At 38.2% G+C, this 16,954-nt stretch overlaps 1 protein-coding gene across 1 annotated transcript in view; it reads right to left on the bottom strand.

Annotated features, from left to right (window-relative positions):
* The window catches only part of PPP1R21 (protein phosphatase 1 regulatory subunit 21), a 557,069-nt gene that overhangs the window by 505,865 nt on the left and 34,250 nt on the right, over positions 1-16,954 (bottom strand). Inside the window, exon 2 of the mRNA XM_053712717.1 lies at positions 5,746-5,814. Coding sequence (XP_053568692.1) covers positions 5,746-5,814 — 69 coding nt within the window. The remainder of the gene's footprint in view (positions 1-5,745; positions 5,815-16,954) is intronic.

Below are 16,954 nucleotides of genomic sequence, written 5' to 3'. Positions count from 1 at the left end.
AATAAGGTGTCTAAAACAGTGCCTGCCGATATTATTTTACAAAAATACCCAGATTAAATGATTCCTCAAGGCTAAATATGTGTATATATGAATCGATTTAGCCCAGAAAATGTCTACAGTCTTAATAAGCCCTTGTGAAGCCCTTATTTACTGTCTGAATAAAAATGGCTTACCGGATCCCATAGGGAAAATGACAGCTTCCAGCATTACATCGTCTTGTTAGAATGTGTCATACCTCAAGCAGCAAAAGACTGCTCACTGTTCCCCCAACTGAAGTTAATTCCTCTCAACAGTCCTGTGTGGAACAGCCAAGGATTTTAGTAACGGTTGCTAAAATCATTTTCCTCTTACAAACAGAAATCTTCATCTCTTTTCTGTTTCAGAGTAAATAGTACATACCAGCACTATTTTAAAATAACAAACTCTTGATTGAATAAAAAAACTACAGTTAAACACTAAAAAACTCTAAGCCATCTCCGTGGAGATGTTGCCTGTACAACGGCAAAGAGAATGACTGGGGTAGGCGGAGCCTAGGAGGGATCATGTGACCAGCTTTGCTGGGCTCTTTGCCATTTCCTGTTGGGGAAGAGAATATCCCACAAGTAAGGATGACGCCGTGGACCGGACACACCTATGTTGGAGAAATTCATTTCTTTCATATTAACAAGAGTCCATGAGGCCCACCCTTTTTTGTGGTGGTTATGATTTTTTTGTATAAAGCACAATTATTCCAATTCCTTATATTTATGCTTCGCACTTTTTTCTTATCACCCCACTTCTTGGCTATTCGTTAAACTGATTTGTGGGTGTGGTGAGGGGTGTATTTATAGGCATTTTGAGGTTTGGGAAACTTTGCCCCTCCTGGTAGGAATGTATATCCCATACGTCACTAGCTCATGGACTCTTGCTAATATGAAAGAAATGAATTTATCAGGTAAGTTCTTACATAAATTATGTTTTTTGCCTACGTCTACTAGACCTCTGCCTAGAGCAGCATGTTTTTAGGGAGAGTTCTGTGGCATGATGCCTTCCCACTCCTATGCTCTCCAATTGTTATATTTATTAATTGTATCACAAATGAATGATCTCAGTTTATCTAGATTCTAGTGTGTATGATCCCTCCTGGCATTCATGCAATAAAACTGTGGGGGACTTGAGAGACAGCAAAGTTCCCAGCGCCTAGGGTAGCATGAAAACTAAATACAAGACTATCCAAGGTTCCTAAATTAAATTATATTACCAAATGTACTTCATTATTTTGGTATTCTTTAATGAAAAGCATACCTAGGTAGAATCAGAAGCAGCAATGTTTTACTGGGAGCAAGCTGTTGATTGGTGGCTGCACATATATGCCTCTTGTCGTTGGCTCCGATGTTTTTAGCTAGGTCCCTGCAGTGCATTAGTGCTCTGGATTTCACTTTAAAGGGACAGTCAACAATAAAATTGTTTTTTTTTTTTTTTTAAACTTTATTTATAGCCAACAAGTGGTACAGTTACAAGTCAATAACCCACCTCGCAGGGTGTGGTAAGATAATATGTAGTTGATAAGACAATATGAGATTACAATATGCAACAACAGATTTTTATCATATACAGTAGAATACCATGTTCATATTTATATTAAGGTCTATAAGAGGCTGTTATGGATTAGAGAACATTCTCGCATATATATTCACTTGTACCACAATGTTGGGGGTTTTGTTTTAAGTAAGCTAACACAACCAAACTAAACCTCTGTAAACTAAAAAACAAAAACAAAAAAAAAAAAAAAAAAAACTACAAACTAATACATCTTCCAATGAAATACATGACCTCCTCCAAAAGAAATATGGATGTCCTCATTAGTTAAGATTGGCCGGTCTGTAACAGTGTGCTAGTGCCCTGAGAGTAATAAATAGTGTCAACCTCAATAGGCTTCACGCAGTGAGGACTCAGTTTAGCCGACTTGTTCAGTACATAAGATCCCTGTAAAAGACTGCACATGCAGGGATATGATGCTAGGTAAGAATGTTTACATTTAAAGTACTAGGGGTGTTTTTAAGAGAACAGACAAACAAAATATACTGCATGAACTGACGTGTTTTAGATTGATATACCGAACCCAATTCCAGTTGGTAAATATTCTGCACAATACTATGCAGTCCAAAGAATCATTATATAATGTGGCCATCTCAACACATGCATTCTCCCAAAGCGCTACTCATGTAATAAAAATAGAACATAGCATATAACTAAAGTATAGACATTTAGGAGCTATCTCAAAATGCTGTTGTTAAATGAGAGGGCCGATACATATAATGGTGAACTACCTCAGCAACTACGCCTAACGTTTCCAAAGCTGTTGGTAAGGTAAGTTAAGATGTTCTAATGAGTAGGCAGGCATTACTTAATCTGCTATATCTGCTAAGATCCTCTCTGTTAAACTTGCAAATTGGCATGTAACATAGAGCAGTTAGTTGCAGTGGCGCATTAATAAAAAGGGTAGACCTGCTGTGTGCAGTGCAGTCAAAGTAGACATTAATAAGATATATAGTGAGTGTTAAAGACATAGTAAGAAAACATTGGTTAAACAATATACATTGCATATTCTGACAGGTTTTGGATTGACATAACAGACCTAATTTCAGTTGGCAAATGTTCTACATAATACTATGCAGAACCATTGTGTAATGTGACCACCTCTACGCATGCATTTTCCAAAGTGCCATTCATGTGATAAAATATAGCATATCATAACATAGCATACAAATAAAGGATAGGCATATAGGAACTATCTTAGCAGTAAGTTGCAGTGGCGTAGCAATAAAGGGTTAACCTGATGTGTGCAGTGCAGTCAAAGTGAACATTAATAAAATATATAATGAATGTTAAATATACAATAGTCAAACATTGGTTAAGCAATAGAACAGACTGATCATCGAGGTCAAACTAGGCATTGGGCCATAAGTTGTGACAGTATTCTTAATTGACAGAGGCAGTGTGGGAGACACGTCTGATAGAAGTACAGCAGTCACAATGTCATCAGCTAGAATTTAGTGTTATAGGAAAGCACTATAATCAAACATACTAAAACTATAAGTCATTCAAAACAATGCAGTCCCAAAGTGCCAAGCATTAGCCCGAAGTTTGTAGCTGATAGATTCACTTGGCCCTAGTAACTGGTAACTAAAAAAAACAGGAGAAACCCAGACCAATTGTGCAACAGAGCGTTAAATAGCCAGAGTCAGAGTGTAGGGATCGAAAAAGTTGTGTCCCTTAAGAAGTGTCGACTACCTCCGGGCCAGCTTACACTGTCCTGATGCATGAAGTCACCCCACCCCGCTCCTCGGCAGGACACCCGCATCCATAAAGCTTAAACCACGGCGGCCATCTTTTCCCATTGAGAAGTCCGGAGGATGCCAAACAATGCTCAACACCCCCAGACCCCTCCACGGAGGTATTAGTGCCATCTTAGAAAGACCCATTGCAGGTGTCAGTAGGTGCCGGTCCACTCGTACTCCTCCGCGCAGATAGTGAGTTTCCATCCAGAGCCCTGGCGATATGGAGAGCCAATCTACTGCAGATATTGGTGAGTGTGGAGGATTCATGCGTTTCATAGCTGCCACAGGCTTGTCTATCAAAGCGGGTTGTAAACCGAGGTAATTGGCCCCTTTCAGCAAGGAGGATCTCCAGGGGCTTTGAGTTAGCTGTCTGTCATAACTCGAATCAAGCTGTGTGTCATCCAACCCCACGGTGCTGCATGAGGAGTCGTGCTTTGGCTGTTGGTGGTTAGTTATCAGTGCCGGTGTCTTACCGGACACTGAGAGGTAGTTTCTGTTAGTTGCCTGAACCTCCTCCTGTAGATTTTTATAGCTCAGGAAAAGACGTTCAAAGATAGGCACAAATGTTGTGATTATTTGCGCGGCAATGTCACTTTCCGGCTCCATTGCTCAGTAACTCCCTACGGAGTATAATCTAGTATAATGCCCTCCGGGGAAGAAGTAGGTAGAATGCTTCTATCTGCCAAGGTTTCCCGGACAGCTTATGTGTCAAGGGAGGTGCAGATGGCATAGAAAGATGGCGAAATTTCTGCTGTTATGAGAGATTTTCTTCAGAGCTAGAGGAGCTCACCGCCATCTTCTAGAGCCGCCCACCGGAAGTCCCAACAATAAAATTGTTATTGTTTAAAAAGATAATAATGCCTTTACTACCCATTCCCCAACTTTGCCCAACCAACATTTTTATATTAATATACTTTATAACATTTAAACCTCTAAATGTCTGCCTGTTTCTAAGTCACATAAGTAAAAAAGTGAAAAAACCAAGTAACTTAGAAGCAATAAGTCATAATTCAATGTGCCGTGGCACTAGGTGTCTAATACAATGGCGGCAGATTTTTTGTTTTAACCTATCTTGTTTGTGCACACAGTTTTTAAACAGGTATGGGGTTTAGCTGTGACTACGGATACATATCCGAAATGCGTAAGATCAAACAGTGCTTCGCCCGTGAATGCCAGTTATCAGGGTTTGCTGTATCCTTCGTTTTTATCCTAATGTGGACGTAATAAGTTTATGTTTCTATGTCACTACAGACAGCCTCTTATCACATTCTTTTTTATTAGCTTTTCACAACAGGAGACTGCTAGATCATGTGAGCCATATAGATAACATTGTGCTCACACCCATGGAGTTACTTAAGAGTCAGTACAACACAGCACTAAATGGCTAAAATGCAAGTCAATAGATAACAAATAAAAAGTCATGTGATCAGGGGGCTGTCAGAAGATGCATAGATACAATGTAATCACAGAGGTAAAAGGTATATCAATACATCCATGTTGGTTGTGCAAAACTGGGGAATGAGTAATAAAAGGGATTCTATCTTTTAAAACAACAACACTTCTGGTGTAGACTGTTCTTTTAACCATATGCTTTACCCATTTGTAAGTTAGTTATATGAAAGCAAAAGCGCAAGAAGATGCTTTAACACATTAAGGGCACATTTATGTCCCTTTAAAACGTGAAAAGCTTAAAAGCTTCCAATCTAAGAGAATGATGTGTAATAAAGTGTGGGAAGAAGATTATACAAGTCAGAGGTCAAGTAAATATGATAAAAGTTGTTGTAAGTAGGACTATATATAGATAATATATATATTATTTAATAGGGAAAGTGAAAGAAACACGGAGAAGTGAAAATCACAGTTGAAAAAGTAAGTTTGTAGGCATAAAGGGGCTTAGAAATCAGATGTTAGCAGTTAGAGCAGATGAAGCCAAGGGCTATTTGATGACAGGATCAGAGAGTTTGAAAAAAATGTAAATGCAGGTGTCGGAGGATTAAGAGATTTAGCGTTTAGGAATGCAGCTAATTATTAGAATGCGATTAGGAAGCCTAAGAATTAGTAAACTGTAAACACGTCAGGTGGGCGCTTTTATAAACGAATGCATTTTATGAAGCCAATGTGGTATAACCCTTTACAGTATAAAACAGAGGTGCAAATGCAGAGAACAGTAATTAAGCTCGCCATACACAATATATGTGATCGTTCAGATATAACTGCAAAGTTTGCCCGGCAAAATGCTCTAATATGAGCACATAATAAGCCTTTCAGGAGTCTGTTTCAACAATATAAGCTGACTTCATTAGAAATTACCTAATTATTCTATGGCAGAAACAAAGTAACGCTTTTGGATATTATTGGGACCACTACATACAATTAATTTTAAAAAAAACAAATATGTTCTAAATAAAAAAATAATAAAGAATACCTTAAGCGCAGAAGAATTTGCTTGCTCGTCTACCACAGCCTTCTTCAAAACTTGATTCTGTGCCCGCAGCTGAAAATAGGAAATAATGTAATACAATTATTTTAACAAAATTAAATATTAAGACAACTTTAATTTGCTAATAGAGTCCATACAAAAGTTTCAGCCAAAGCACTTTCATCATTTTGAAAAACACAATCGCAAAAGCGTTTTGACATTTCAGGGAATACAATTCCCTTCCTCAGAATATATATATATATATATATATATATATATATATATATATATATATATATATATATATATATATATATATATATATATATATATATATATATATATATATATATATATCACTCTCATACCGGACCGGGTACACATCCCATGACCCTGCAACATGCTCAGCCCTGGGTGCCACTGGCACTCACAGGAAGCTGTGCTGTCCCCAGAGCCACAAGCAGTTAACCCCAGACAGGTCTGGGTGCAAGAACCATAGGGAAAATTACAAAACAAATTAATACAACACACAGAGAAAACCCAGCACTCACTTACAAGCTCTCAGCTAAGATTTAAAAGCACCGTGGTGGAGGTGTGTAAGGTCAGAACAAACCCATATTGTACCGGAACCAAAATAAAGCGTCATAACTATCTGATGCTCATTCAGAGCTGCTTTTATTAACGGAACGATGTTCCGAATATATGATTGCTTTGGCCATGTCGCTGGGTGTAAGAATATGCCTAAGGATAGGCATCATATAACACTGAGGCACGGATAGATTTCAGGCTTAAGATGAGAGACTGCACTCTCGTTCTATATCATGGTAAGCAAATAGTTTGATTAGACACAGTGAGGTTTATTCGTGGCGATATAGGCAGAAGTGCCGTGATTTACACTTTATGCTTTGTTTGGCAGCTGTGTTTGACTGTGTCAATGACACAGGGCTGTGATGGGAAGCAGGAGTCAGTTGCGTGTCATGGGAGGCGTGGCCATATTGCGATCGCGATCGCCGGGGTACTCACTGTCTGAAGGGCTTGTGATGTCTATTGAGATTAATGTGAGACACATAACACCATAACTATGAGGCTTTGATGTTATGTTTACCCAGTACGATCTTATGGCGATATGTTAGACCACATTGCATGTTTTGTTTTGGTTTTATTGTAAGCCTATCACATAGAGGGGTGTTGCCTGCGATAACCTATCAACTGCATAATAGCTCTGAATGAGCATCAGATGGTTATGACGCTTTATTTTGGTTCCGGTGCAATATGGGTTTGTTCTGACCTTACACACCTCCACCACGGTGCCACTTATGTTTCTTTTCCCTGCATTTGCACAGATCACACCACTTTAAACTATCACATTGAGTCACTATGAAATAATGATGTTTGATTAAGTATCACTATTAACCTTTTTATAAGATACACATTACTTTTATGAGAAATATATTGTTTCAATGAGCACTTCACTGCCACCAATCATTGGTTGCCCTGAGAGGAAGGGGAGGGGTCTCAGGCTTTATAAGTCACCATTTTTACACATGTTGTTTGTCAGAGGAAGGGACGCTGCTAGTCCCAGAATGTCACAAGTTTGAAATAAAGAATTGTCACTGTTGGCTGAAGACCAGTGAGTGCTTATTCTATTTGAACTTTTATATACCACGCTATAGCACCCTGGCAGATGACACTGATGGTGAGAGTGCATACACACTTCTAAGTTTAAAAAAAAAAATATATATATATATATATATATATATATATCCCGCTCATACAGCGGGTTAGGGACCGGAGCCCCGCTGTAAAGTGAAAACCGCCTTAAAGTGAAACAAGGCAGTTTTAGCTTTCTTTTCACTTGCCAGTGTGTTTAAAAACTTGAAAACATGTTTGAACTAACATATATTAGGGGTGCAATAGTGCTAGGTTTAGTTTAACACTAGCACAGCACAGTATTAAATAAATACTGTACCTGTAAAATAGTGACAATTACTGTAGTAAAATTTGCCAGACTATAGCACTGAGACACAGATTGCACTGTAATGCTGTAAACAGAGTGAACTAATCATAACAAAATGGTGCCAGTCACTTTTCTCGCAATCTCACGATGATTACAGCACTGTTTCAAAATCACTGGAGGATGAACTTCAGCACCACAAAGCGCTGTATTAGCGAAACGCTGTAAAGTGAAGCGCTGTAAAGTGAGGTATACCTGTATATATATATATATATATATATATATATATATATATATATATATATATATATATATATATACACACACACACACACACACACACACATATATACAGTATATATATATATATATATATATATATATATATATATATATATATATCATAATTTATGTAAGAACTTACCTGATAAATTCATTTCTTTCATATTAGCAAGAGTCCATGAGCTAGTGACGTATGGGATATACATTCCTACCAGGAGGGGCAAAGTTTCCCAAACCTCAAAATGCCTAAATACACCCCTCACCACACCCACAAATCAGTTTAACGAATAGCCAAGAAGTGGGGTGATAAGAAAAAAAGTGCGAAAGCATAAAAAATAAGGAATTGGAATAGTTGTGCTTTATACAAAAAAATCATAATCACCACAAAAAAGGGTGGGTCTCATGGACTCTTGCTAATATGAAAGAAATGAATTTATCAGGTAAGTTCTTACATAAATTATGTTTTCTTTCATGTAATTAGCAAGAGTCCATGAGCTAGTGACGTATGGGATAATAAATACCCAAGATGTGGAACTTCCACGCAAGAGTCACTAGAGAGGGAGGGATAAAATAAAGACAGCCAATGCCGCTGAAAAATAATCCACACCCCCAAACAAAGTTTCAATCTTATAATGAAAAAAACTGAAATTATAAGCAGAAGAATCAAACTGAAACAGCTGCCTGAAGTACTTTTCTACCAAAAACTGCTTCAGAAGAAGAAAACACATCAAAATGGTAGAATTTAGTAAAAGTATGCAAAGAAGACCAAGTTGCTGCTTTGCAAATTTGATCAACCGAAGCTTCATTCCTAAATGCCCAGGAAGTAGAAACTGACCTAGTTGAATGAGCTGTAATCCTTTGAGGCGGAGTTCTACCTGACTCAACATAAGCATGATGAATCAAAGACTTTAACCAAGACGCCAAAGAAATGGCAGAAGCCTTCTGACCTTTCCTAGAACCAGAAAAGATAACAAATAGACTAGAAGTCTTTCGGAAATCTTTAGTAGCTTCAACATAATATTTCAAAGCTCTTACTACATCCAAAGAATGTAATGATCTTTCCTTAGAATTCTTAGGATTAGGACACAATGAAGGAACCACAATCTCTCTACTAATGTTGTTAGAATTCACAACCTTAGGTAAAAATTTAAATGAAGTCCGCAACACTGCCTTATCCTGATGAAAAAATCAGAAAAGGAGATTCACAAGAAAGAGCAGATAACTCAGAAACTCTTCTAGCAGAAGAGATGGCCAAAAGAAACAAAACTTTCCAAGAAAGTAATTTAATATCTAGAGAATGCATAGGTTCAAAAGGAGGAGCTTGTAGAGCTCCCAGAAACAAATTCAAACTCCAAGGAGGAGAAATTGACTTAATGACAGGTTTGATACGAACCAAAGCCTGTACAAAACAATGAATATCAGGAAGATTAGCAATCTTTCTGTGAAACAGCACAGAAAGAGCAGAAATTAGTCCTTTCAAGGAACTGGCAGACAAACCTTTATCCAGACCATCCTGAAGAAACTGTAAAATTCTAGGAATTCTAAAAGAATGCCAGGAAAATTGATGAGAAGAACACAAAGAAATGTAAGTCTTCCAGACTCGATAATATATCTTCCTAGACACAGATTTACGAGCCTGTAACATAGTATTAATTACGGAGTCAGAGAAACCTCTATGACTAAGAATCAAGCGTTCAATCTCCATACCTTCAAATTTAATGATTTGAGATCCTGATGGAAAAATGGGCCTTGAGATAGAAGGTCTGGTCTTAACGGAAGAGTCCAAGGTTGGCAACTGGCCATCCGAACAAGATCCGCATACCAAAACCTGTGAGGCCATGCTGGAGCCACCAGCAGTACAAACGAACGCTCCTTTAGAATCTTGGAAATCACTTTTGGAAGAAGAACTAGAGGCGGAAAGATATAGGCAGGATGATACTTCCAAGGAAGTGACAATGCATCCACTGCCTCCGCCTGAGTATCCCTGGATCTGGACAGATACCTGGGAAATTTCTTGTTTAGATGAGAGGCCATCAGATCTATTTCTGGAAGACCCCAGATTTGAACAATCTGAAGAAATACCTCTGGGTGAAGAGACCATTCGCCCGGATGCAACGTCTGGCGACTGAGATAATCTGCTTCCCAATTGTCTATACCTGGGATGTGAACCGCAGAAATTAGACAGGAGCTGGATTCCGCCCATACAAGTATTCGAGATACTTCTTTCATAGCCAGAGGACTGTGAGTCTACCCTTGATGATTGATATATGCCACGGTTGTGACATTGTCTGTCTGAAAACAAATGAACGATTCTCTCTTCAGAAGAGGCCACGACTGAAGAGCTCTGAATATCGCACGGAGTTCCAAAATGTTTATTGGTAATCTCGCCTCCTGAGATTCCCAAACCCCCTGCGCTGTCAGAGACCCCCATACCGCCCCCCAACCTGTCAGACTCGCATCTGTTGAGATCACAGTCCAGGTTGGAAGAACAAAAGAAGCCCCTTGAATTAAACGATGGTGATCTGTCCACCACGTCAGAGAGTGTCGTACAATCGGATTTAAAGATATTAACTGTGATATCTTTGTAAAATCCCTGCACCACTGGTTCAGCATACAGAGCTGAAGAGGTCGCATGTGAAAACGAGCAAAGGGGATCGCGTCCGATGCAGCAGTCATAAGACCGAGAATTTCCATGCATAAGGCTACCGAAGGGAATGATTGAAACCGAAGGTTTCGACAGGCTGAAATCAATTTCAGACGTCTCTTGTCCGTCAGAGACAAAGTCATGGACACTGAATCTATTTGGAAACCTAAAAAGGTTACCCTTGTCTGAGGAATCAATGAACTCTTTGGTAAATTGATCCTCCAACCATGTTCTTGAAGAAACGACACAAGTCGATTCGTATGAGATTCTGCTAAATGTGAAGACTGAGCAAGTACCAAGATATCGTCCAAATAAGGAAATACCACAATACCCTGTTCTCTGATTACAGATAGAAGGGCACCAAGAACTTTTGAAAAGATCCTTGGAGCCGTTGCTAGGCCAAACGGCAGAGCCACAAATTGGTAATGCTTGTCTAGAAAAGAGAATCTCAGAAACTGAAAGTGATCTGGATGAATCGGAATATGCAGATATGCATCCTGCAAATCTATTGTGGACATATAATGCTCTTGCTGAACAAAAGGCAGAATAGTCCTTATAGTTACCATTTTGAATGTTGGTATCCTTACATAACGATTCAATATTTTTAAATCCAGAACTGGTCTGAAGGAATTCTCCTTCTTTGGTACAATGAATAGATTTGAGTAAAACCCCAGCCCCTTGATCCAAATTTCTTTGAAAAATCGTAATCTGCCCCCTACCAGCTGCGCTGGAATGAGGGCCGCACCTTCATGTGGACTTGGGAGCTGGCTTTGGCTTTCTAAAAGGCTTGGATTTATTCCAGACTGGAGACAGTTTCCAAACAGAAACCGTTCCTTTAGGGGAAGGGTCAGGCTTCTGTTCCTTATTCTGACAAAAGGAACGAAAACGATTAGCAGCCCTATATTTACCTTTAGATTTTTTATCCTGAGGTAAAAAAGTTCCTTTCCCCCCAGTAACAGTTGAAATAATAGAATCCAACTGAGAACCAAACAATTTATTACCTTGGAAAGAAAGGGAAAGCAAAGTTGACTTAGAAGACATATCAGCATTCCAAGTTTTAAGCCATAAAGCTCTTCTAGCTAGAATAGCTAAAGACATATACCTGACATCAACTCTGATGATATCAAAGATGGCATCACAAATAAAGTTATTAGCATGTTGAAGAAGTTTAACAATGCTATGAGAATTATGATCTGACACTTGTTGCGCCAAAGCCTCTAACCAAAAAGTGGAAGCTGCAGCAACATCAGCCAAAGAAATAGCAGGCCTAAGAAGATTACCTGAACATAAATAAGCTTTCCTTAGAAAGGAATCAATCTTCCTATCTAAAGGATCCTTAAAGGAAGTACTATCTGCCGTAGGAATAGTAGTACGCTTAGCAAGAGTAGAGATAGCCCCATCAACTTTAGGGATTTTGTCCCAAAACTCTAATCTGTCAGATGGCACAGGATACAATTTCTTAAATCTTTTAGAAGGAGTAAAAGAATTACCCAGATTATTCCATTCCCTAGAAATTACTTCAGAAATAGCATCAGGGACAGAAAAAACTTCCGGAATAACTACAGGAGGTTTAAAAACCGAATTTAAATGCTTATTAGATTTAGTATCAAGAGGACTAGAATCCTCAATTTTAAAGCGATTAAAACTTCTTTAAGTAAAGAACGAATAAATTCCATCTTAAATAAATATAAAGATTTATCAGTGTCAATATCTGAGACAGAATCCTCTGAACCAGAAAAATCCTCATCAGAAACAGACAAATCAGAATGATGATGTTCATTTAAAAATTCATCTGAGAAATGAGAAGTTTTAAAAGACCTTTTACGCTTACTGGAAGGAGGAATAACAGACATAGCCTTCCTAATAGATTTAGAAACAAAATCTCTTATATTAACAGGAACATCCTGAGTATTAGATGTTGATGGAACAGCAACAGGTAATGGAATATTACTAATGGAAATTGAATCTGCATTAGCAAGTTTATCATGACATTCATCACAAACTACAGCCGGAGGAACAGATACCACAAGTTTACAACAAATGCACTTAACTTTGGTAGAGCCAGCATCAGGCAGCGTTTTTCCAGAAGTAGCTTCTGATCCAGGGTCAATCTGAGACATCTTGCAATATGTAAGAGAAAAAACAACATATAAAGCAAAATCTATCAAATTCCTTAAATGACAGTTTCAGGGATGGGAAAAAATGACAATGAATAAGCCTCTAGTAACCAGAAGCAAAAGAAAAATGAGACTTAAATAATGAGAAAAAAAGGTGGAGACAAAAATGACGCCCACATTTTTTAGCGCCAAAAAAGACGCCCACATTATTGGCGCCTAAATGCTTTTGGCGCAGAGAATGACGCCACATCCGGTGACGCCGACACTTTTGGCGCAAAACGTCAAAAAAATGACGCAATCACGAACAACTTCCGTGACAAGTATGACGCCGGAAATGACAAGGAAATTTTTTGCACCAAAAAAGTCCGCGCCAAGAATGACGCAATAAAATGAAGCATTTTCAGCCCCCGCGAGCCTAACAGCCTACAGAGAAAAAAGTCAATTTAAGGTAAGAAAAAAATTGATAATTCATATGCATTATCCCAATAATGAAACTGTCTGTCTGAAATAAGGAATATTGATCATCCTGAATCAAGGCAAATAAATGTTTAAACACATATATTTAGAACTTTTACATAAAAGTGCCCAACCATAGCTTAGAGTGTCACAAAAAATAAGATTACTTACCCCAGGACACTCATCTACATGTAGTAGAAAGCCAAACCAGTACTGAAACGAGAATCAGTAGAGGTAATGGTATATAAATAAGAGTATATCGTCGATCTGAAAAGGGAGGTAAGAGATGAATCTCTACGACCGATAACAGAGAACCTATGAAATAGACCCCGTAGAAGGAGACCATTGAATTCAAATAGGCAATACTCTCCTCACATCCCTCTGACATTCACTGCACACTGAGAGGAAAACCAGGCTCCAGCCTGCTGCGAAGCGCATATCAACGTAGAAACTAGCACAAACTTACTTCACCACCTCCATGGGAGGCAAAGTTTGTAAAACTGATTTGTGGGTGTGGTGAGGGGTGTATTTATAGGCATTTTGAGGTTTGGGAAACTTTGCCCCTCCTGGTAGGAATGTATATCCCATATGTCACTAGCTCATGGACTCTTGCCATTTACATGAAAGAAATGTATATATATATATATATATATATATATATATATATATATATATATATATATATATATATATATATATATATATATATATATATACACACACACACACACATATATATTTATAAACACAGCAAAACATGCAGAAGTTATAAGAAGAGGTACCAAGAAGGTGATGTTTATGTAAGTAATCTATACCTAGGCATAATTTGTGCACAAGTATATGTTTCAGATACATTTCAATTTCAATTTAAACAGTTTTAACCAAACCTTTTTCTCTCATGGAAAAAAAAAAATCTAATATGCTTTTTGCGACTTTTTCATGAACAATTGTTTTTATAATATGAACACTGTTTTTACAGACAAATCAAAAGAAAAATCTTTCAACATATTGTTACTAACAAAATAGCCACGTCTTCAAAGGGTCATTATAGTAATAAAATTGATTGATGTAATTTGTTACAGCATGTTATTTTATCACTGGTGACACTGCAGAGTAAGGTGTTTAGCCCCTTAGCATTACAGCTCAGGAGCCGCAGAGCATTGTTGGTCCTGAGCGGAAACTAATGTTGATCCAATAAGCAGCGCTAGTCGTACGACCAAACAGTGCAACTGAATGGATTTTTCCAGGGGTTAAACACATAGCATTGAAACATTCATATTGATAAAATAACATTCTGTAAGGAATTAAAACCTATATCACTTTAATGGCTCTTTTATTGTTAACATTAAAGGGATATGAAACTCAAACATATTATTATTGATTCAGACACACCATACAATTTTAAAAAAAAGTTTCCAATTTACTTCTATTCAAATTTGCTTTGTGCCTATGGTATTCTTTGTTGAAGAGATATCTAGGTAGGTGTCTGTAGCACTACATGACAGGAAATAGTGCTGCCATCTAGTCCAAAGCTGCTGCTGTATAGCGCTCCAAAAATGGGCTAGCTCCTAAGCATAAGTCCCTGCTTTTCAACAAAAGATACCATGAGAAGAAAAGATGATAATAGAAGTAAATTAGAAAGTGGTTTATAATCGCATGACCTATCTGAATCATAAAATAAAGATTTGGGGTTTCTTATCCCTTTAAAGGGACAGTCAAGTCCAAAAAAACCTTTCATGATTCAGCTAGGGTACGTAATTTTAAACAACTTTCCAATTTACTTTTATCACTAATTTTGCTTTGTTCTCTTGGTATTCTTAGTTGAAAGCTAAACCTAGGAGGGTCATATGCTAATTTCTTAGAACTTGAAGGCCATCTCTAATCTAAATGCATTTTGAAAGTTTTTCACCACTAGAGTGCGTTAGTTCATGTGTTTCATATAGATAACAATAAGCTCATGCACGTGAATTTACAGAGGAGTGAGCACAGATTGGCAAAAATGCAAGTCTGTCAAAAGAACTGAAATAAAGGGACAGTCTGCAGAGGCTTAGCTTCAAGGTGATCACAGAGGTAAAAAGTATATTAAAGGGCCATAATACCCAAATGTTTAAACACTTGAAAGTGATGCAGCATAGCTGTAAAAAGCTGACTAGAAAATATCATCTGAACATCTCTATGTAAAAAATAAAGATATTTTACCTCAAAAGTTTCTCAGTAGTCAGTAGTAGTCCCCGGACAGCAGAAGGAGCGAGCTTATGTGCACACTCATCTTATTTCCCTATTCAGTGCAAGGAAGTTTACAATGAAATCTCATGAGAGTTAAGTGAAATCTCATGAGATCACAGTAAAATAGTTCATGACCTCAGCACTGTTGATGTTGATTGGCTGCTGTTAATTTCTTCATTTTTTTATTTTTATTTTAACCTGCAGCTGGGCTGCAGCTGAGTATAACTTTTTACACAAAACTTACTGCTGAACTGAGGAAATTGTGAGGTAAAATATCTTCCTTTTTTACATAGAGATGCTCAGGTGATATTTTCCTGTCAGCTTTTTACAGTTATACTGCATCAGTTCCAAGTGATTTAGCATATGAGTATTATGTCCCTTTAATATAACTGTGTTGGTTATGCAAAACTAAGTAATGGCTAATTAAGGGATTATCTATCTTTTAAAACAACAAAAAAACAGAATTTATGCTTACCTGATAAATTACTTTCTCCAACGGTGTGTCCGGTCCACGGCGTCATCCTTACTTGTGGGATATTCTCTTCGCCAACAGGAAATGGCAAAGAGTCCCAGCAAAGCTGGTCACATGATCCCTCCTAGGCTCCGCCTACCCCAGTCATTCGACCGACGGACAGGAGGAAATATATATAGGAGAAATCATATGATACCGTGGTGACTGTAGTTAGAGAAAATAATTCATCAGACCTGATTAAAAAAAAAACCAGGGCGGGCCGTGGACCGGACACACCGTTGGAGAAAGTAATTTATCAGGTAAGCATAAATTCTGTTTTCTCCAACATAGGTGTGTCCGGTCCACGGCGTCATCCTTACTTGTGGGATATTCTCTTCCCCAACAGGAAATGGCCAAGAGTCCCAGCAAAGCTGGTCACATGATCCCTCCTAGGCTCCGCCTACCCCAGTCATTCGACCGACGGACAGGAGGAAATATATATAGGAGAAATCATATGATACCGTGGTGACTGTAGTTAGAGAAAATAATTCATCAGACCTGATTAAAAAAAAAACCAGGGCGGGCCGTGGACCGGACACACCGTTGGAGAAAGTAATTTATCAGGTAAGCATAAATTCTGTTTTCTCCAACATAGGTGTGTCCGGTCCACGGCGTCATCCTTACTTGTGGGAACCAATACCAAAGCTTTAGGACACGGATGAAGGGAGGGAGCAAATCAGGTCACCTAAACGGAAGGCACCACAGCTTGCAAAACCTTTCTCCCAAAAATAGCCTCCGAAGAAGCAAAAGTATCAAATTTGTAAAATTTGGCAAAAGTGTGCAGTGAAGACCAAGTCGCTGCCTTACATATCTGGTCAACAGAAGCCTCGTTCTTGAAGGCCCATGTGGAAGCCACAGCCCTAGTAGAGTGAGCTGTGATTCTTTCAGGAGGCTGCCGTCCGGCAGTCTCATAAGCCAATCGGATAATGCTTTTAAGCCAAAAGGAAAGAGAGGTAGAAGTCGCTTTTTGACCTCTCCTTTTACCAGAATAAACAACAAATAAGGAAGATGTTTGTCTGAAATCT

Source organism: Bombina bombina, chromosome 4, assembly GCF_027579735.1.
Source record: "Bombina bombina isolate aBomBom1 chromosome 4, aBomBom1.pri, whole genome shotgun sequence".
NCBI lineage: Eukaryota > Metazoa > Chordata > Amphibia > Anura > Bombinatoridae > Bombina > Bombina bombina.
This window is presented reverse-complemented; position numbering and strand designations above follow the sequence as displayed.